Source organism: Thalassophryne amazonica, chromosome 20 (genome assembly GCF_902500255.1).
Source record: "Thalassophryne amazonica chromosome 20, fThaAma1.1, whole genome shotgun sequence".
In the NCBI taxonomy this organism is placed as follows: domain Eukaryota; kingdom Metazoa; phylum Chordata; class Actinopteri; order Batrachoidiformes; family Batrachoididae; genus Thalassophryne; species Thalassophryne amazonica.
The window spans coordinates 19,776,736-19,800,069 of NC_047122.1; the positions used below are offsets into that span (position 1 = coordinate 19,776,736).

Consider the following 23,334-nt stretch of genomic DNA (forward strand, 5'->3'; position numbering starts at 1 on the left):
AATTATACTACAATAGTAGAATATAAAGAACGGGGAAAAAAGAAAAAAAAAATAGACAATATATTCGTCAATCGCAATTATTTGTCTGACAATTAATCATCTCCAGAAATTTCTAATCGTGACAGCCCTACTTGAGATGAGAGCACAAAATGCTTGAGAATTTTCGAAATGCGGTGTTTTCTATATCGATTTTCTATTGTGATAATTGGGTTTTGCGCAAAACCAGAGGTAATAGAATTATAATATTATATGGTTGGTGGTGTGCCGCAGGATTTTGTAAATATAAAAAGGGTGCCGCGGCTCAAAAAAGGTTGAAAATCACTGGACTAGATCATAAGCACAAAACCAGTCGGCTTCCACAGACAAGTCTCAGCTGTAGGTTTAGATCATGTTACTGCTTCAACCAGAAGGACCTTGAACATACTGGGTGCAGTGACACAGGACTACTGTGAGCATATTGCACACCAGTGTCTCAGCAGGTTAAACTTCCATTTTGTCCCATGGTGATATCAATCAACACTGAATTTCACTGTAACTGAAAAGACAATTATTGTTCTCATTGACACATCTTTCAGTTTACTTACTTTCTACTTTACTAGTTTCTTAATGAGGATTCAATAGTAGCTATAATCACAGTTAATAAACATTAACTAGTCACACAAAAACTGCACTCTGATAACTGTTTTTATGACAGTTCATCTGACATAATGAGCATGACAACAGCTGCAACACTGGAGGTTTTTCCACTCTAAAATGAGTGATTAGCAGAATGTTAGAAGAACCAGATTTTTTTTTTTTTTTTTGCTTATTAGTCCGAAACTGTTTTTTGTATTTCAGAAACAAAAATAAAGTTTAACAACATTGTACCTTACAGTTGCTCCCCCGCATCTTCTCTACTTTGTCTTAAACTCATTTTTTTTGTTGTTGTTGACCAAACTAATTTGGTCTACTAATGGCAGACCAGCGATTATTTTGTGATATCAGCTCCATCCATCCAGAAAACTTCTGTGGTGGAAACCAAAAAATAAAATAAAATGTCCATGGAACTTTGTAAATTATCCCAATTACATGTGGTAGAAATGAGGGCTGAAACGATTAATCGAGTTACTCAAATAATTCGATTACAAGAAATTACAAAAAAGCCTTGAAAAAAATTGTTTTCCAGGCTTCGTTTAACGCTCTAGTACATATGGCAGGCCTGTATGTGGTGCTGCAATGCTCCCACAAAAAAAGAAGACTATACAGCATGTGCATAATCAATGTGATCAATGTAAGACCTAATCAATGAAGCAGGTGACGCTACAAGTTCACAAAGCTGCAGGCTGAGTAAAATAAAGCCTTTTAAGAGAAAGCGCTGATTATCTGAAACAGATTTATTATGCATTTAAAGTGAAGCAGTGTGTTTATATATTTTTTTAAAAAACATGATTTGGTCCACTGGCTGCGCTCCACCTCCACAAATGAAGCAAAAGGACGCGCACTTTTTGACCCGGTCAAACGGCATACGACGATTCCTGAATGAAGGGAAAAAAGTTAAAAAAGTCACAAATCGTTGAGAAAAGGTGGACGAACAAGCTTCATCACCAAATAGCCTGTGATTCAAGAGTGCAAAAGGGACTAAAGAGGAACAAAACGAAACCAAAGTGAACATTGATCTCGACGCTTTAAACAAAATGTGTCTGGAGCCACAGCTAGAGCAGTGTGTGTCTGCATCTCTGAGTTCTGCAAACAAACGCGTGATCCAACCCACTGTGGAGATCTGTTCACACGTCTGTGGCTCCACCTGCTCTAGTTCCTCGTCCAGAAGAAAAGAGGGACCATCTCCTTCATTATCAGAATCCTCACTGTCTGACGACACACTGCGCACTCCGTCTTGCTCCAATTAAAAAAAAGAAAAAAAAAAAACCTCTGGTGTGCCGTGGTCACTGCTGTATCACTGTATTACATTACTAAGCCATACATACTGATTTATAACAGAAAACTGTCAAAAGAGGGAAAGATGATTGAATATATCAGAGCAGTAAGCTGATCAGTCCGTGTGAATGCCGCACATTTCTCCCCATGTGCGGTTATTTCCACCAGCTGATCAATGAGCAGCTGATCCACAACGTGAATTCTGCCTTCCTGATCAGCTCTTATATAAACATCTGAATCATCTACCTCTTGCCACGTGTACAGAAGGGCTGGACTGTCACTCCTACACTCATATTGTAGTATTAAATAAAAAACAATAAGCGCACGCAGGAGGAGATCGCTGCTGCCACTGCGTTCAAGTACCGTCGGAAATTACAACATTTTTGTTGTTTCAAATTCAGCAATGCTTGTGGCAGAAGCGTGGTTTTCATTTTATTTTTGGCAAAATAATTCATTGTATCCACACAAAAGATTAATTCTGGCCTATATAAGGTGTCTGAGCCCAGTGAAGCTGACCCCCCACCCAAATAAAAAAAATCCAAGCAAACAGGCCGAGTTTGCCTTGTAATTTACGACGGTTACATAAACGCGGCAGCGGCGCTCACAAACGGCTTCTGTACTGTATGAAAACATTCAGCTGGTCGAACAAAGTCAAACTAAATGACAATGTTACAAAAACTAAGCAAACGATAAAAACGTAAAGAACGACAGCAAAATGAAATACGGACGAATTGAGGTTTTCAGTGGAATTTGTTCCCATTTTTCAACAGTTTAAAAATCTGGCAAGTGCCAGCTGCAGGAACAAAGCTGTGTGAAGGTTAAACAATGTTGCCAACAAAAGTCAACGAAAGTCCAGATTTCTTGTTTTGTTTGGGCTTCGTTGCCCTTCGTTAAGTGCCGTGTGACTGGGCCTTTAAGTGAATCATGTTCAACTATTCAAAAAAAAAAAAAGCCTTTATTGAGATTTGATAAGAGTTTTTATCAACAGGCTGTACAGTGAATTTATCAGTGCAGCTTTTGTGGAAATGCTGCACTCCAGAGCCATTTTTCAAAGACTTTGTTATTCACCAAGTATCCACAGAAAAGAAGGAATTTGGCTTCAATTTGAGCTGCACTCTGTACGGCATGTATAAATATACAGTAAACACTGAATAAATCACAGTAATAAAAAGTGCAAATGAAATGTGTAATAACAGGAAAAAAAAAAAAAAAAGATTGTCCTGTCCGCAGACTGAAGATTTCACAGACCACCTGGGCTTATGGTTTGGCAAAGCTCCAAAACTCTTAATGTGAAAAAATAAATAATTATCTGGGAAAACAGAGAGAGAGGAAACACCTTAAACTTAAAAATCTGCATGATGGCACAGCGACATTGTGCCACTGCTTAGGGCCCCTTCACACATAGTACGATTAAGTACAAATCAGGGCGATTCATGGTGGAACAGCTCGTATGAGTGAACCACGCAAAAAATAAATAAATAAATAAATAAAATACATGCCACCCACGGAATTTGAACCTGCACTATCCAAAAGCTCTGACTGCCAGCCAGAAACTTTACCACCAAGCTACCATCGCTGTCCTGTAAAAGGTGCGGAAAAATGCCTGATAAAGGACATTGACATATTTTTAAAAAAATAAAACCACACACCATATAAAACACCGCATTTTATTGTATCCCTCTTATAAAGCAGACAAGTATGATCCATCTGTTCCTCTGTAGATGACCCATGGTCACAGACGTAGAGTCATGAAATGACATGAAGCAGGGTGCACTTATCATGATCCACATCTGCAGGCAGCGTGTCCAGCCAGCCCCGCATGCGTGTCCAGCCAGCCCCGCATGCGTGTCCTGCCCGACACGCACCTTGTGGATGGTGCGCTGCAGGACTAACACTGCGTCATGTGGAACCGAGCTCACGTGGGTCACATGACATTCAGACTGCCTGCTGAGTGTTATGATCTGATGGTGCATTTCACCTGGGCTAGCCTGTCAATGAACGTGGCCTGCATGCGCTCGCTCATTGCAGCCTATTGCAACAGCGATATATGATTTTATGTATGTCCACTTGATGACAGCAAGCACACACACGTGTGTCACAGTGGACAGATGTTAGTCCATGTCCATCCAAACACAGTATGTGTTCACCAGCCGTAACATCCAGATCCACAGATCTCCACAGCTGCTCCTGTCGGTGGCCACACCTCCTGTCAGCTCAGCACACACACCAACATGTCACTGTATCTGTTTGCAAAGCCACACTCATGGGGCACTTAAACAAATTTCACATCCAGCTTGACAGTGATTGTTTGCTGACTGTTGTCATGTTAACAGTGCGAATGGCCACACATTTTCAAAGTGCCTAACGAGTGGCATTAGATGCTTGTGTGTGTCAGCTGGAATTTGGCTGACACCTGCCGCAAGAGGGTTTGATGGGCTCTCACAGCGCACACTCCGTCTTTCAGCCGCTGGTGTGCGCAAATACTTGTAGCAACAGGTGTATGAGGCGTTGGAAGCAGCTATGATTTTACACGTATTGCATACAATTCCTGCTTCATACGCACTTCATGTGCAATTCGACCATATTCAACCAAATTTGCACGATGTGTGAAGGGGCCTTTAGGGAAAACCCTGCCACTATTGATATTGTTTAAAAACACAAAAGTACTTTTTATCTGATTACTCAATAAAATAATCAACAGAATACTCTATTCCAAAACTATTCGATATCTGCAGCCCTAGTAGAAATGTACGTAATATCTCCAGAACATAATGATATTTTCTGAGTATGGTAAGAGTGCATGTTATGGATAAGTACCTTAAAATGCTTAAGGTGCTAAAATGTGTTCACCAGCACATTCTTTTAATGTCACTGACTCATGACACATATCAGCACCTGGGTAGTACCCTAGTGACCTGGGTAAGAATGCATAATAAGAAAATACTTAGGAGTAAATCAGGATGTCATTAAAAAGAGCAATGCAGACTCAGCACACTTCCCCTGTATCTCAACAATATAACAAAAACATAAGAAACTAATTCAAGGCTGGCTATGGTCCACTTTTAAACCACTGGCAAGAAACAACAATTTAAAAAATGATTTAAATTAACTCCTCATTGACATCTGTCTGCTTCTCACTCACTCACACACCCTCCCTCCCTCTTCTCCTTACATCTGTCGTTCATCGTGGCCACTACAGAAGGAGAGAGAGGGGGGAGAGAGAGAACGAGAGGAAACAAAGAGGAAGAGAGGGGGAAAGGGGTTAGTGTTTACAAGGCTTACCCTCCCCCACCTCTCTCTCTTTTTCTCTACTTGTTCTTTCTGTCCCCTACAAATATACAGAAACCTCTCTCAATATACGTGTCCGTGTGCATAGAGTCACAAATTCACTGTTCAGATTCAAGCTGCTGATTTACTGATTAGCCAGAAAGCAGCCTCCTCAAATCTTTGTCATCTCTAGAAGTCAACTGATTGTACTGACACACCTCGACTACAGAGATAATTGCAGTAACGCTGCACAACGAGCAACACATCATCTATTATTCTGGTAACCAGTTAACTGTGCAAGTCATTTATCAAGTTAAATGAGCAGTGTTTCTCCAGTTAGTTTGTGGATGAAAACAAATGAGTGTCTGGAATTTATGAGCTTTGTTTTTTGCCATTTTATGAAATAAATTGGAAATCGGTAGACATCTGATGATAATGAATCTGGTTTCAGTGATATGTACAAGCAGACTTGTGATTCGAATGTGATGAACATAGTAACACTGTAAAATTCCTGGGGAAACCAGCCATATTCAGAACAGATACATAGTACTAAATTTAGATTTTTACTGACATGCCACACCTAAAACAACCTAAAACAAAATCTAGCCTGTGTACAAGCTGTTGTACAATTGGTTTTAGAATGCTGAGAATTAAAAGGACAAATTTGTATCTACACTCAACAAAAATATAAACGCAACACTTTTGGTTTTGCTCCCATTTTGTATGAGATGAACTCAAAGATCTAAAACTTTTTCCACATACACAATATCACCATTTCCCTCAAATATTGTTCACAAACCAGTCTAAATCTGTGATAGTGAGCACTTCTCCTTTGCTGAGATAATCCATCCCACCTCACAGGTGTGCCATATCAAGATGCTGATTAGACACCATGATTAGTGCACAGGTGTGCCTTAGACTGTCCACAATAAAAGGCCACTCTGAAAGGTGCAGTTTTGTTTTATTGGGGGGGGGGGATACCAGTCAGTATCTGGTGTGACCACCATTTGCCTCATGCAGTGCAACACATCTCCTTCGCATAGAGTTGATCAGGTTGTCAATTGTGGCTTGTGGAATGTTGGTTCACTCCTCTTCAATGGCTGTGCGAAGTTGCTGGATATTGGCAGGAACTGGTACACGCTGTCGTATACGCCGGTCCAGAGCATCCCAAACATGCTCAATGGGTGACATGTCCGGAGAGTATGCCGGCCATGCAAGAACTGGGACATTTTCAGCTTCCAAGAATTGTGTACAGATCCTTGCAACATGGGGCCGTGCATTATCCTGCTGCAACATGAGGTGATGTTCTTGGATGTATGGCACAACAATGGGCCTCAGGATCTCGTCACGGTATCTCTGTGCATTCAAAATGCCATCAATAAAATGCACCTGTGTTCTTCATCCATAACAGACGCCTGCCCATACCATAACCCCACCACCACCACCATGGGCCACTCGATCCACAACATTGACATCAGAAAACCGCTCACTCACACACACACTGTCTGCCATCTGCCCTGGACAGTGTGAACCGGGATTCATCCGTGAAGAGAACACCTCTCCAACGTGCCAAACGCCAGCGAATGTGAGCATTTGCCCACTCAAGTCGGTTACGACGACGAACTGGAGTCAGGTCGAGACCCCGATGAGGACGACGAGTATGCAGATGAGCTTCCCTGAGACGGTTTCTGACAGTTTGTGCAGAAATTCTTTGGTTATGCAAACCGATTGTTTCAGCAGCTGTCCGAGTGGCTGGTCTCAGACGATCTTGGAGGTGAACATGCTGGATGTGGAGGTCCTGGGCTGGTGTGGTTACACGTGGTCTGTGGTTGTGAGGCTGGTTGGATGTACTGCCAAATTCTCTGAAACGCCTTTGGAGACGGCTTATGGTAGAGAAATGTACATTCAATACACGAGCAACAGCTCTGGTTGACATTCCTGCTGTCAGCATAACAATTGCACGCTCCCTCAAATCTTGCGACATCTGTGGCATTGTGCTGTGTGATAAAACTGCACCTATCAGAGTGGCCTTTTACTGTGGGCAGTCTAAGGCACACCTGTGCACTAATCATGGTGTCTACTCAGCATCTTGATATGGCACACCTGTGAGGTGGGATGGATTATCTCAGCAAAGGAGAAGTGCTCACTATCACAGATTTAGACTGGTTTGTGAACAATATTTGAGGGAAATGGTGATATTGTGTATGTGGAAAAAGTTTTAGATCTTTGAGTTCATCTCATACAAAATGGGAGCAAAACCAAAAGTGTTGCGTTTATATTTTTGTTGAGTGTAAATTCATGAACAAAACTGTGGTTGTTGACAATATCTGGAGGAGTTTTTATTTTTTCAAACTACATATACGAGGTCTATTAGATAAGAAACCAACACTTTTATTTATTTATTTTTTTTTAAACTATATGGATTTGAATGACGTGCAATTACACCAATCATGCTTGAACCCTCGTGCGCATGCATGAGTTTTTTCACGCATGTCGGTGACGTCATTTCCCTGTGGGCAGGCCTTGAGTGAGATGTGGTTCGGCCCTCTCAGCTGAATTCCTTTGTTTCAAATGCTGCTGGAGACGGCGCGCGTTGCTTTATCAAGATTTTTTCTGGACCTGTGAGGAATATCCAAGTGCACACTATTCGAGAAATTTAGCTGGTTTTCGGTGAAAAGTTTAACGGCTGATGAGAGATTATGGCGTGTTTCTGTCGCTGTAAGGACTTCCCACGGAGCGGGACGTCGCGCAGTGCTTCCAGGCGCCGTCGTCGGCCTGTTTTGACCTGAACACATCCTAATTTAAGGCTTAATTCACCCAGGACGTCGTGAGAGAACAGAGAAGATTCAGAAGAGGCCGGCATGAGGACGACAGGAAAAACACCTCCGTGTTGAAAACCATTTGTAAAATTCAGGCGGCTTTTGATGGCTTTCAACAAGTGAGTAACTGAGAAATTGTTTAACAGCTTGGGCATGTTCCAACTTGCCCGTTAAGGTTTCCAACGGAGGTGTTTATCCTGTCGCGACCCCCCGCGGTCGGGTCCGGCCCGACATGCGACTCTGCCCGCACGTTCTTTCATTACAAAATGTCCGTTAACAATAAACTCCTCATGCCGACTTCTTCTGAAAGTTCTCTGTTCTCTGACGACTTACTGGGTCAACAGAGCCTGAAATGTGGAAGTTTTCAACTTGAAACAGCGAGACGCTGCCGCCTCGAAGCGCAGATCGCCGTCAGGACCCGTGGGCCGTCCTTAAAGCGACACTACCAGACCAAAATCTCTCATCAGCCGTTAAAATTTTTACCGAAAATCAGCTGAATTTATCGCATGGTGTCCACTCAGTTGTGCCTTACAGTTTTTGAAAAAATTTTTATCAAACAAAGCAGCAGTCTGAGCCATTCCTAAACAATGAAAAAACGACGAGAGGGTGGGCGACACCTCACTCAAAGACTGCCTAGAGGCGAATGACGTAACCGACAGGCGTGAAAAAACTCTCGCATGCCCACGAGAGTTCAAGCATGTCTGATGTAATCACACGTGATTCAAATCCATATGGTTTTTGAAAAAAATAATAAGGTCGGATACTTTTCTAACAGACCTCGTATTGTAAGGTGTCATGAAAAGCTGACTGCAGCCGTTTAGGTCGATGGTAAGCAAAATCATCTTAATTTTTGCAATCACTATAGGCTGTATTAACGTGTTTGAAAAATCATAAAACACTCCTTGATTACACACTATACTGCTTTTCATCTACTGCCTGAGTGAGTACTGTACATAACATTTACAATCACTGAAGTAATGAAACACGTAATCACAGCGGTACTAGAACTGTTTGTAAGTGGAAGTTAAACAATAAGATGAGGCGTCTGCTTTGGTGCTCCTTGTTTACTCACCTTCTCTCTTCATGCCCATGGCCAGGCACTTCTGGTAGCGGCAGTACTGACAGCGGTTCCTTTGTCTTTTGTCCACCATACAGTCCTTATTGTCCCGACAGGTGTACGTCAGGTCTTTGCGCACTGTCCGCTTAAAGAAACCTTTACAGCCCTCGCAGCTGTAAACACCATAGTGCTTACCTGGAAAGTGGAAAGACATGACTGCAAAATACAATCCCTCCATTTATATTAGACACGATTGTCAAACAAATTCTCTAATTACATGTTTTGTAGTTGGAATTCTAAATCTAATCTAAAACAAAACAAATTTGTAGAATCACAACAGTTGGTCTGATGGCATACATTCCTGTCGCCTATACTACAGGAATGTATACTTTGTAATTTTCCTATATGGTAGTTAGGGCTGGGTATCAATCAAAAATTTTCGATACCGGTACCAATTTTGATATCTTCACTTCGATACCAGTTCCTGAACGATACTGTTTTCGATACCAATTTTATAAGATCAATTCTAAGAAAAGGAAAATTACATTACACATAGTACAAATCTTGAGTTTTATTTTTCAGCTTTGGTAATTTTCCACTCCAAGCAGTTTTCTTACAGAAAAAATAAGCAACAAATAATTTCCAGTGCAAAAGAACACATAAACACTCTGTAGTTTTTGTCAAAAGCATTTCCTTTCAGACATTTTAGCATGAATGTCTCTCCATAGAATCTGAGCTGAGCTCAGCTGGCTGCTGCACGTCAGCGCAGAACGTCTCATTTTGGAAGGAAAAATTTTTGATCAATTGCAGTTTATTGATTGTATTACAATGTTTGGAAAGAGGTGTCATTTGATTTAAACGGCGATTTGTTTTGAAGTTATTAATTCCGACCGGACTCTATCTTTCTAACATGACTCAGAGCGAGTCACGTTAGAGAGCCGCACAGCATTTGGAGCTGTTTGAACGGAACATTTCTTTCTCACAACAAGACAGGAATCCAAGTTATTGACTTTAATCTGCACAAAAGTGACTCACAATTGACATATTTTAATGGCTCTGAAAGGGGTTAAGAAGCGGATTTGCTGCTTCTCAAAGGCAGTGAAGCAAAGAACCGAAGCAGCAGGTTGGAACAGTGCTTCACTGCTTCAAGCTTCAAAGCGATGTACTTATTAAGCTGAAGTTGAAGCGGAGTCCGATGGTGGAATCAGGCTGTTCGTGCTCTGTAACGTCCACAGGCGGACTTGAATACTGAGAGGAGGATGGCTGCGAACCGCTCTTGTACGTGTTTAACCTCTGGGTACCGAAACCTGGCACCAAAAGACGAGGCATGGTTTGATACTCGGTACAACCGAAGCATTTCGGTCGGTGCCACAAAAGAACCGAAGTTCGGTATCCGAACTGGCCAATCAGACCCAGAAATCAAATCACACCTTTCTAATCAAAGACCCAATAGTCCTGCAAAGTTTTATCAAAACCAGATTAAGCCTTTTTAAGACTTCTTGCAAACATGCATACAAACATAGTTACACTGAGACCAAGGCAGGCACAAGTGTGCATGTCTCTGGGTGTGGTGGTGCTAATAACCTTGACCTTTGAACTCAAAAGTATCCATAAGTAGAAGGAATAACGCAGAAAGCACATTCCTATCCTACAAGTCAAACCACAGACAGCCACATCAAAAACATCTCATATTTCCCCTCAAACCTAAAGTTCAAATAAACTGGTCTGAAGTCTAAGATACATGACTTAAAGGTGTACCACAGCTGTTTAGTTATTTATTATGATTTGAGTCATAAAAAGAATTTGCTTTGATACCACTGTAATTTTATTCCTTAGCCCTTAAATAACAGATTCATAATATGACACTGCCAATATGATCGAAATTCGCATTTGCTGAAAAAATAATTACTTCCCCTGAAGGGAAAAATTTCAAACTAACACAGTAGCAACCTATAGTCTATAGTAGCCATCATAGTGACATCATAGATCATCATAGAAAACGCTCGAAAACAGCTTATTTCTGTATAAATGTATTATGTTTCTCATATATTTTGTAAATCTTAGCCAGAAATAAACACTTCTAAATCTAAAAACTGTTTTTTTGAAACCAGATAACACCTGAAGCAATTTACAAGACATCTTACAGATGTTCAGGTGTACGCTCCTTGGACACTGCATAAGCCAAGATCCACGCCCATTTTCCATAATTTCACAACCTTGTATGCGCACACGCACTTCCTCCTGTAGACGGCGTTAAAAGGAATATATAATATCGCCATGGAATTCCCCCCAGTTAAATATATGCTGACTTTTCATTAAAATGAACTGTAATTTTGCAGCAAGTTTAAAAATAAACCTGCAATTTTAATGCTTGGGCTTTGGTAGAAACTAAATTTTGTCAGTTTCGTGAAATTTGAAAGGCCATACAGCTTTAAGTTCTTACTTCTACATATAGCAGAACAATTTAAAAGTCCCTGTACTGTCACTACAGGCACCCACAAAGACTCTTACTTTTCAGCATCAACTCAAAGGCAGATATAAGAAAACAGATGTAATAAAGTCATCTAATCACCAGAAGATCTGTCCCCACAGATGGAGCAGAGGCGCTTCTGGGACAGCATTGGTCCTGGGCTGTGGGCTGACAACTGCTTCAAGCCCAACGGTGGCTTCACATCATCAGAGCTGCTCACAGCATGGAGCCCTGACATGGACACTGTTGAGTTGATCTGAAACAAGAAACACGATGAACACAATGGTGGCAAGAAGTTAATTTGGACACATTTTACTAAATTGTTTTTTTTTTTTCCAGAAAAACTGAAATTTATAAATACAACAAATAGCGAGTCTGCTGAAACCAGAACTATGTTAAGACCCCCCCCCCCCCCCCCCCCCCCCCCCCACAACACACACACACACACACACACACACACACACGGGTTGCAGAGGAATCCACACACCTCATTGCTTGTTTATTTCACTTTACAGATACTGTAACTGACAGCGATAAACAATGTAACACTGAGATTTTGTCCTAAACGTCTGACATTTCAATTTCAATTTATTTTCATTTATATAGCGCCAAATCACAACAGAGTTGCCTCAAAGCGCTTCACACAGGTAAGGTCTAACCTTACCATCCCCAGAGCAACAGTGGTAAGGAAAAACTCCCTCTGAGGAAGAAACCTCAAGCAGACCAGACTCAAAGGGGTGACCCTCTGCTTGGGCCATGCTACAAACATAAATTACAGAACAATTTACGGACGAATATACAAGAAATGCTATTGGCGCACAAGACAGGAGGATCGCCAACACGAATACAACTCCCATCTCTGGATGGAGCTGCACCTTAGAGAGAAAAAACAGAATCAGGCATCAGAAAGACAAAAAAAATACTGTTTAATTTGCCAGCATTAAACAACAAGAAAAACAGAGAAATACTAAGGTGATCGCCGGCCACTAGCCCTAAACTTCACTAAAAGATCCAGAATTTAGGTAAAGTTGAGGCCGCGGCCGGCTCCAATTACTAATAAAATGAATTAAAAGAGTAAAAAGCGTAAAACAAAACTGTACCAGTATGCTAGCCATATGAAAGGGAAAATAAGTGCGTCTTAAGTCTGGACTTGAAAGTCTCCACAGAATCTGACTGTTTTATTGACGCAGGGAGATCATTCCACAGAACAGGGGCACGATAAGAGAAAGCTCTGTGACCCGCAGACATCTTATTCACCTTAGGGACACAAAGTAGTCCTGCATCCTGAGAACGTAAAGCCCGGGCCGGTACATAAGGTTTAATTAGGTCAGCTAGGTAAGGAGGTGCCAGTCCATGAATAATTTTATAGGTTAGTAGCAGAACCTTAAAATCTGATCTCACTGGGACAGGAAGCCAGTGAAGGGATGCCAAAATGGGTGTAATGTGGTCAAACTTTCTGCTTCATGTCAAAAGACTGGCTGCAGCATTCTGAACCAATTGGAGACCCCTAATGCTAGACTGTGGTAAACCAGAAAATAGAACATTACAGTAGTCCAATCTAGAAGAGATAAATGCATGGATCAGGGTCTCAGCATCAGCCATAGACAGGATGGGACGAATCTTCGCTATATTTTGCAGGTGGAAGAAAGCAGTCCTAGGACAACGAAGGATCAAAATTATCCCAAGGTTCCTCACTTTGTCAGTGTGATGTATGACACACGAGCCGAGGGTGAGCATTAATTGGTCAAATTGATGCCAATGTCTCACTGGACCAAGAACCATCATTTCAGTCTTATCAGAGTTTAAAAGTAGGAAGTTTCTAGACATCCAACTTCTCACTGCTGCAAGGCAATCTTCTAAGGATTTTATGTGAACGAGATTACCAGCAGTTATCAGCACGTATAACTGAGTATCATCTGCATAGCAGTGAAAGGTAATCCCAAAACGTCGCAAAATGTGCCCAAAGGGTGCTATATAAAGGGAGAAAAGCAGGGGGCCTAAGACAGACCCTTGTGGAACCCCAAATTTCATTTCACTAAGGTTAGAGGTAGTGTTACTGTACAAAACACAGTGAGAACAACTGGTCAAGTATGACAAGGGCACTCCCAGTAATCCCAAAATGATTTTCCAGCCTATCAAGTAGAATATGATGATCCACTGTATCAAATGCAGCACTGAGATCTAACAGCAACAGAACCGTAGTGGTGTCCGAATCCACTGTAAGCAGAAGATCATTCACCACTTTAGTGAGAGCCGTCTCTGTGGAATGATATTTTCTAAAAGCAGACTGCAGTGGCTCAAAGAGATTATTCTCAGTAAGATAGTCTACAAGCTGCCGTGACACCACGTTTTCCAGAATTTTAGAGAAAAATTATAGATTTGATATCGGCTGATAGTTTGTCAATACACTAGGGTCAAGATTAGGTTTCTTAAGTAATGGTTTAATCACTGCAGATTTGAAACATTTAGGAACAGATCCAGAAGTTAAAGAAAGATTAATAATTTCCAGCACAGTCGGCCCAAGAGTGGGCCACAAGTCCTTAAACAGTTTTGTTGGTATAGGATCAAATAAACAGGTTGTGCTTTTTGTTGACAAGTTTTGTCAGCATGCCTAGTGAGATACTGTCAAATTCTGTAAATCTAGGTAAAACCTCAGTAGTGGCGCCCACATCAATAGCAGGGTGTAGTGGCTGGATTAAGGCATGCTGGGATATGTTTAACTGATGTCTTCTATTTTCTTCCCAAAGTAATCCAGGAAATCTTGTGCTGTAAAAGGAGAGCAAACTACAGGTGGTTGTCCATGCAAAAGTGTTGCCACCATGTCGAACAAGAACTTGGTTAAGAGTTATGCTTGTTTTTGTTGATCAAATCAGAGTAGTAAGTCCGCTTTGTAGCCGATAATGCATGCTTATAGTCTAAGATAGCATCACGCCATGCAAGGTGAAATACTTCTAATTTTGAATGACGCCATTTCCATTCTAGACCTTTTGCTGTATGCTTGAGGTCACGCAGATAATCACTGAACCAAGGTGACTGTGATTTGGGGGAGCGCGGTTTTAACACAGGTGGCGCAATCATGTCGAGTGTAGTTTTGAGCATTGAGATTAAACTATCCACAAGTCTGTCTACTGACTGGGTATTTGTCAAATGTGAAGCTAAGACATCAGGCAGACTAGCTTTGAGTTCAGTCTTTAGTTGAGGAGTTGATGCATCGCCGTAATGATATATAAGGTTGTTGTTCCACTAAACACGGCAGCGAAACTGTAAACTTAATAAGTGAGTGATCAGACACCACTGATGTAAGAGGCATGATGTCAATATTCGTGACAGCAATACCACGTGCAAGAACCAGATCCAGGGTATTTCCACTAATGTGCGTCGAATCCCGAATGCATTGCCGAAATCCTAATGCATCCACAATTTCCATAAATGATTTGCAGAGGGGATCAGAAGGCTTATTTATATGAATGCGTCAGGAAGGGCATCCGGCGTAAAACTTGTGCCAATTCAACATGCAGATCCACCTTGGATTTGCTGTGGCGACCCCAAGTGCAAACAAGCGAGCAGCCGAAGGGACTTACTTTTTTTTAAAGTCACCAATGATCAGAATGTTATCTACACTAGTTGACAAGTTAGAGATGAACACACCAAATTCATCTAAGAATTCAGAATATGGGCCTATATACAGTGTCAAAATAATGACTGATTTTTATTCTTCTGACCTTGGCAATGTGTAATATCCTGAGCAGAGCGGAGAATCAGATGCTCAAACAAATGATATTTGTAACCCCCAACAGCTAATAAGCTAAACCTAGATTTATAAATAAGAGCAACACCCCCGCCTTGCTTCACATCACGAGGGATGTGACTAAATGTATATGCTGGTGGGCAGGCCTCATTTAAGGGGAGGACAGCTGTAGGTTTAAGCCAGGTTTCACATAGCCCAGTCATATCTAAGTGATGATCAATAATTAGATCATTGATCAACAATGATTTTGAGGACAGTGATCTTATGTTACTGAGACCCAGTCTAAGGACCTCAGTGGGGTTGACAGTTGAACTGTTTGGGCTTAGGGGTGGTTCCAGAGTAGCATATATAAGATGCCTAGAAGTAGGTTTAGGTTTAAGACATTCCACGCATGTTGTAGGTAGCAGACACAAAATCTTTGCTACTGCTGGAACAACCACTGGGCCATCCTCAATTTCAACATCATCCAATATACTAATGGGTATTAAGTTTGGAAAGCATATGCCTCTATGGTTTTTATGGACACGACTACGGAAGCAGACCACAGTCTCAACTTTTTGAAATTCCCTCCCTGGCAAATAAATTGCACTATCACCATAGTGGGTTTTCTGGACTAAATTCCCCGCTACGCTAATGGATTCCACACCCACATTTGCCATAAGCCTTGCAGGGTCTCTAATCACCTGCTCCGTGGCCTGCTGTAGATTCCTAATGTTACCCTCCCTGTAGAGCTCTATCTATATTTGCAGACAAGATGGCGGCGCCTTCCCCAGTAGGGTGGAGGCCGGCCGGCATCAGCAAGCCACAGTGGCCCCAGAACGAAGGCCAGTTATCAATAAAGCTAAAGCCTTGCTGTCTACAAAATTGTGCCAGCCACCTATTTAACGATGTCAGCCTGCTAAACGCCTCATCAGTACCCAGGGAGGGAAGGGGACGAGAGACTAGACTTAATCGATGCCGACACATCTTTCTGGCAAGGTCACAAGTCCTCTCTATGTCCATTTTTGTGACCTCTGAGTGCTTCATCCTGATATCATTGGTGCCAACGTGAATAACTATGTGACTATATCTCATGTCATGTTTCTTCGCCTGTCTTCCCTTCTGCAGCGTCAGCACCCTAAGATGAGATGCAATGTCGGGAGCTCAAGCCCCAGGAATACATTTAACGTCAGCCAGTGTCTGTAACCTGACTTTGCGGGTGATAGAATCCCTTATCACTAAAGTCCGGTGTTTCGGCCTGGAGACAGGAGTGGAAGTCACTTGTGGGCTCAGAGAATTCACATCTGGCAAATCCAAGGGGTGGGGGGGGACATCTTGCATGAACAAAGTGCAAACAAAAGCATCGCAGGTGTAGAGAGTAAACATGGCAGCTTAATAAACAATTAACCAGGTCCCTCCACATGCACTCATTGCACGGTATTGACACTGCATAATATTGCATGTATGCAATATAGTTTGTTTTGTGTGAGCTGGCACGGTCGCTCAGTGGTTAGTACCTTTGCCTCACAGCAAGGAGGTCAATGTATCACTTTCCACCTGGACCTTTCTGTGTGGAGTTTCCATGTTCTCCCCGTGTTTGTGTGGGTTCCCTCCGGGTGTTCTGGCTTCCTCCAACTTCCAAAGACATGCAGGTCAGTTGAATTGTTGACTCTAAATTCCCCATAGGTGTGAATGTGTTTGCCTATCTATATATAGCCCTGTGATAGGCTGGCATCCTGTGCAGAGTGTACCCCGCCTCTCACCCACTGGCTGCTGGGATAGGTTCCACCTTTCCTGTGACCCTCAACTGCAATGAGTGAGTATAGCAAATGAATAAATGAATGCTTAGTGTGAATACACTTAGCCAAATAAAACTCGTGCTTAAAACAAAAAGATTAGGGGTTACAAAAATGTGGCACCATAAATAAGGCAAATATTTTGGAAGTAAATTAATGAAATGACAGAAAAATTAGGGGAGGTGATGGTCTAGTGGTTAAGGCGTTGAGCTTGAGACCAGAGGATCCTCAGTTCAAATTCCAGCCTGACCGCAAAATCACTAAGGGCCCTTGGGCAAGGTCCTTAATCCCCTAGTTGTTCCCAGTGCGTAGTGAGAACCTTGTATGGCAGCACCCTGACATCGGGGTGAATGTGAGGCATTATTGTAAAGCACTTTGAGTGTCTGATGCAGATGGAAAAGCACTATATAAATGCAGTCCATTTAAATCCCCCTTTCTGTACCAGAAAATGTAAGCTTGTGTTCTTATGAGTAGATTTCCTTCCACAAATTGCACCAAAAATAAACCTTCAATAACTTTCTCCTGCAAAATTCAGTCATTCTTAAAATATCTGAGAGATCAAGACATGTTTTGTTTGCACTTTAAATTTCATGCAGTTGCTGGTGCTCATAATAAAAATACCTTATCGCCAAGTAAATTCTATACTGTGAAAACAGAGATGATAATCATACAGTTGTGAACAGCAGTGCATGTACAAAAATCTCTAAAGTAAACAGCCCTCATTACCTGCGGGCTACTAATGGGGCCATAGCCCACCGATGGTGTGCCAGGGAGGCAGGGAGAGCCCAGAGATGAGCTGATGACAGAGAAAGGGGAACCGATGCTACTGATGGGGCTGTTAACACCGGCAGTGGTTACAGGAGCCAGCGAGGTCATAGAAGCTGCAGCTGAGGGAACCAGTGGAGGAGAGCGTTGTCCCGATGGAGGGGAGGATACCGATGAACTGTCTGGACTGTGGGAATCTAGTAAGAGATGAGCGACATATAATGTGCTGCATTACAAGCTGATCTTGTATCTCTTGTTAAATGACAGCTTCACCAACTTCAAAGCTTCATTTTATCCTGTTTAACACTGGAGTTCAGTGCAGACTGTAAAGCCCTGTTCTCACTTTCATGGATACACATCCTGGAATGTCACAGTCTACAACTAGCGTGTGAAAAAAAAAACAAAAAAAAAAAAAAAACGCAGTTGCCCACAAATGTGATCTGGCCTATCGGACTTGTACCACGTTTTCAAGCATCTTGAAAATCCCACCATGGTTATTTATTAAAGACAGACAGACTATCCCAGTTCATCACAGACACTCTCTCAGACCTGCTAAGGTTTTCTTAGGTATGGCCAAGGTCTGAAAGCTTCCATGATACATATCTGTGAAAGCTGGAACAGGGCAATGTCAATTTTTTTTCTCCCAGTAAAAGTCATTCTGATTACACAAGTTCATTTAATTAAATTCAACCTTCAACTGTACAAACTCCCCTCAAAATAACTAAATATGAATGGAAGCCTTCTGTTAACATGATCAATGGAGGGGAGGGGGTACTGGTCCTAGAGTGCCGTAACTGAGAGAGCAGCGTCAACTCGGAACATGGCGCCATTTTGGTTCCAACTGCGCTGAACTACTGAATCAACCTTTTATGTTTTCAACATTTTTTAAATCATTTAAGAACATACAGCATCACATCCAGGTACAGGTGCAATCAAAATAAATATAAAAATAGTTAAGCTATCACATTTACAATTTATGCTGATTTATTTAATTAATTTAAAGCCTGATTTACGCTTCTGCAGCTCCGTGTCATGCAATGATGTGTGTGACAGTTTTAAAGTTCTCCATAGCTGGATAATGCTTTATTCTGGACTAATTTGACCCTCAACAAGCTTTTCTTTCTACAATCATCATCTCCAATTCAAAGTTAAGCTGAACAATTTCCTCTTTTTCCACTCGGACTTTGAGTTGCGGACTTTTCTGATCCATTTGTAATCAGCGTGCGCACTGCAAAAACTATTAAAATATGAAAGAGTAAAAGCAGAAAAGTGTCAAATCACAGCCTTTTGTATCTAATTTAACAGGCGCACGTCCAGGCTGCAGGTCCGAGTCTGAGCACGGTGTGAAAAAATAAATGGTCGGACTTTTAATCACAGAAATGACTCTAGTCCCAATATATGGTGTTTATTACATGGAAAACAATACAAAAACATTGGGACTTTTTTTGTCCGGTGACTGTGAATATCCGGTTTATAAGTTGACGATTTGAGTTTTACTGTACATGGGAATGAACAATAAATTTACCCTCCAAAACTTTGAGGATGATGTCGGCTTCCGTCCCACACAGCTGACTTTATTTTTCCAAATTTTTCTTGTGTTCAGATCTGAAGAGAATCTGTACCTCCTGAAGCCCTTGCTGTGTCTATTTGTGCATCCAAATGCACAGCAACCCATCATTTTCAGTGAATAAATAAATAAAATAGCTGGATTTACATGGAAATAGATTAAACATAAAACACTATTTTGGAACCAAGATGGCACCATGAGTCACATGACCATTTTTTCTTTTCCGTCTCGTCATGTCACTACTCTCCAAATTAAGGGACTCTAATTGGTCCAACACATCTCCCCACTGTTGGGTAAGTGCACCAGTTTGTACAGTTCTGCACAGCACTGGCTGACTATGTGTGGAACAGAATCAGCACGCTGGGCAAAATTTTCTTTGTTCTAGATGAGTGGTCACTGGTCAAGTTTGTTCATACTGTTTCAACCATGGATAAAAACAGGACAAATTTAGCACAATAACCTAGTCAAGTTTGTCTACCAAAATTATCATCGAAAATGACCCTAGAGAAGTAGTTTGTTCTAAAAACCCATGGAGGCTGAAAACAGTAGAAACTGGGATACTTTGGCATTGTGGTCTAACTGTGCTCGGACGAGCTCATTTTGATGACGCTTGCAGCAGGCTTAAGGTCAGTTTTTACTTTCATGCTGTTGCACATCAGCATCGCCTCAAACATCTGGAGACTGTTGTTTAGTTCTTCACTATTCCCGTATTATGTTGCCACTGGAAGCAGTGCTACACAGTTCCAAAAAAACTCAGAGTGGAATCCCAGAGTGGAAACTATTTTAAGACAAGCTTTGAACCAGTTCAAGGGCTGAAAACCAAAATCACAAACAACTAATATTGCAAGGGACAAATGCAAAACCAGAAACATTCTATTTTTTTAATGTTCCTGAACAGGAATATTTATTTAAAATAATGGTAACTAGTTCAAAAGAACTTTTCAGGCTTTTATTACAAATAAAAATATCGTCCATTTGCAAAATCTTGTTGCCGAGTTTATTTCCTGAACTTACAAGGTCAATATCATGTTATGCACTAATTAAACACAAAAGTCCAATTATCTCCCTGTGAAGTTGTAAGGTCAAAGAGAATGTGATGCTGCTGCACACTGCTATTACCAATGTGTGATGCTTCACTGAAATTGACCAAATGGTGTTTGTGGCCCTGTGAAAGATTGGCGTCCTGTCCTGGGTGTACCCTGCCTCGCGCTCTATGACTGCTGTGATAGGCTCCAGCCCTCTGCGACCCTTGACTGGACTAAGCAGTTGAAGATGAGTGTGTGTGTTTCCTACATACACCTCCAAATTTTGTTTGCGAGTGGGACAGTTCCTATATCTAGAAGTTTTTAAATCATGTCTGAAACACAGATACAAATACACATTCACAATTTACACAGCCCTACACAGAACATTAACCATATTTGTTTTGATTCTAACTGGTTCCCTAATCATTTTAAGATTGAATCCAGAACTGGAAACATTAAAATACAGATTCAGCACAGAATGAACAACTTGCATATTGTCTCTCCTGAGGAGATAATACATAATTTTAAAAAGCAACAACATAAGTTTGCTTAAATTTCCATTTCTCAAAGTTTAATGTAAAAACTGAATGTCCATTTTCATCACTATTTTGTTGCAGTTCAAGCTCACTCAACTGCAGCAGTATAGAGGGTTTTCAATCACGTGACTGATTTGTTGCAGGACAGGTGCCATCTCCATTCTGGTTTACAAGGAGGCTGGCGGGTGATAGAAAAATGGAGAGAATGTACGGTTATTACGATGCTTTAAATCCTCGAGATAAAGCTATTTATCCTGACAGATGTGTAGCAGTTGGTTCAGTGGATCCGTATCTTATACCAGATAGTGAATTTAGTGGTGATGTAACGAACTGGCCGACAGTGTCACACTGCGATATTGTGAACTAGGAAGCTGCCGACCAGGTCAGCTTCGCCGGCCTCTTGCAGAGCATCACAGCGGAGCTCTGAAAGCGGAGGTCGTTTTGAAATCCTGAGCGATTTCTCTCACCAGGCACTAGAAGGGCAGCTTGCGGATCAGAAGCGCAATGCTCGAAGACCACAGTGTAAATAAGCATCCGTATTGGAAGCGTTCTTGTGTTATCCTTGGCAGCATTTTTATGTATTCTTATATAATTTTATTGCTGAATAAAATAAAACAAAATTCTGGTAGCAGTGGTTTTCTGGTAGCGGCAGATCTCTCTCAGCGCCACGGTGCTGTGAGACTTCTTCACACTGACACTGAAGCTTCTGCAATTGTTTGCCAAATGCACGTAGCGTATCACAGTGGTCACCGCGTCGTAATCCAGAATGTGCGCGGGACACAAAATGATGTGACCGATACGTCACATGAAAACCCTCTATATTAAAAAGAACATCAGCTTCTTATGACGTGCAGCACTGTTGAGGGTTGTGAAGGCTGCATGTCAGCACAACGAAAAGCTTCTACATCATTCAATTTAGGGTGGAGGTGAAAAAAATCTCAACTTCTGAGGTCTGGGGAGAACAAGGATGATAGAACCCATGAAATCCACAAAATTAAGCACAAAGTTCCAGTACATAAAATAAAATATGGAATTCAGTGTTGATTAGAGAAGCGTGAGGACTGAATTAATCTGGCTTCTTGAAGATCCTGACGTTCAAATCACTTTTTAGAAGCTTTAACAAGTCAAAATGTGTCTCTTTTACTTGAAAAACGACAAACATGATCAAAATATTGACATACACTATATATATATATATATATATATGTGTGTGTGTGTGTGTGTGTGTGTGTGTGTGTGTGTGTGTGTGTGTGAGTGAATGTATGTATGTATATATTTATTTTTTTTATTTGTTTATCATTAACTGTGAAATCAGTGTTTTTACCACTGCTGTCTCCCATGGTGGACACCGGAGCTGGCTGGCAGCAACACACCGACGTGCTTCAACCTCACACCGCCCGGCTATCAAACTCTAGACCGCGGACTGAGGCCCGGGCCTGAGCTGGTTGGGGAACCCAAAAACGGCTCTAAAATACCAAACACAAAATCTCCGCTAAGCTAAAAATCTGGCACAGAAAAGTCCATTTCAAGATCATATCAGAAAGCAACACTTCTGCCTGCCTGTCACCACAAACGTTTACTTAGCTGACGAATTACCTTTTGAGGGGGGCATTTTATGTGTAGTAGAAGCGCATAAGTATGACATTCTAAATTTAAGCTATTTAACATTTATGTATGAACTTATATAATTGTTACGGATTCGGTGTATTGGCTTAAAGCTCTCTGGGGGAAACGAGCCCAGTCAGACCACCGTTCTTTAAGCTAACATTAGCGACTAGCAACCACTTCAACACCGGTACCTACTACAACACTAACAGAAGTAGCCTATAAAAATACCAATTACATAGTTATAGCATGCATTTGCACAGTGCTTAAACTATATTACTCGTTAACTGGGTGGTTTTTGGGGAGATATAAATACAAGCTTGTTAAGATACACCAGCTAATCTAGCTAACTAGCTAGCTAGCATCGAAAAGCGACAAACGCAACAACAGACAAATACCAGACTGCCACGCCTCTATCCTAAAACTGTTAATCGACTATAAATGAAGATTTGTCTCAAATAAAAACGGATTACTGACGTTGTTATCGGCTCAGCGTCTTCCCATGAAAAGATGTGCAGATTAGGCCCCGAGTGCGGCTGCCTCTGCCTCACCCTCCCTCCCCCCTCCAGCGAGGATGAAAACATGATGATGATGATGATGATGATGGCGGCGGAGAAGGAGGAGGATTCGGCGCGCTGAACTTCTACTGTTGCACATCACGGAATTAGTCCGTCTTGTTTCGGCATGAGAGGAGCTGAGTGACCGAGCTACACCTCGCTTGTCGCCCGCTGAAGCAGAAGCATCCAGTGCCAGGGGTCAAGAGGTCAAGACAAGTTCAGCTCAGGC

At 41.7% G+C, this 23,334-nt stretch overlaps 1 protein-coding gene across 1 annotated transcript in view; it reads right to left on the reverse strand.

Annotated features, from left to right (window-relative positions):
• The window catches only part of rxrba (retinoid x receptor, beta a), a 97,784-nt gene extending 74,674 nt beyond the window's left edge, over positions 1-23,110 (reverse strand). Inside the window, exons 1-5 of the mRNA XM_034161371.1 lie at positions 23,026-23,110; positions 22,268-22,409; positions 17,777-18,012; positions 11,630-11,783; positions 9,073-9,252 (exon numbers count right to left, since the gene is read on the reverse strand). Coding sequence (XP_034017262.1) covers positions 9,073-9,252; positions 11,630-11,783; positions 17,777-18,012; positions 22,268-22,283 — 586 coding nt within the window. The 5' untranslated portion in view covers positions 22,284-22,409; positions 23,026-23,110. The remainder of the gene's footprint in view (positions 1-9,072; positions 9,253-11,629; positions 11,784-17,776; positions 18,013-22,267; positions 22,410-23,025) is intronic.
• Between the last annotated feature and the right edge of the window lie 224 nt (positions 23,111-23,334).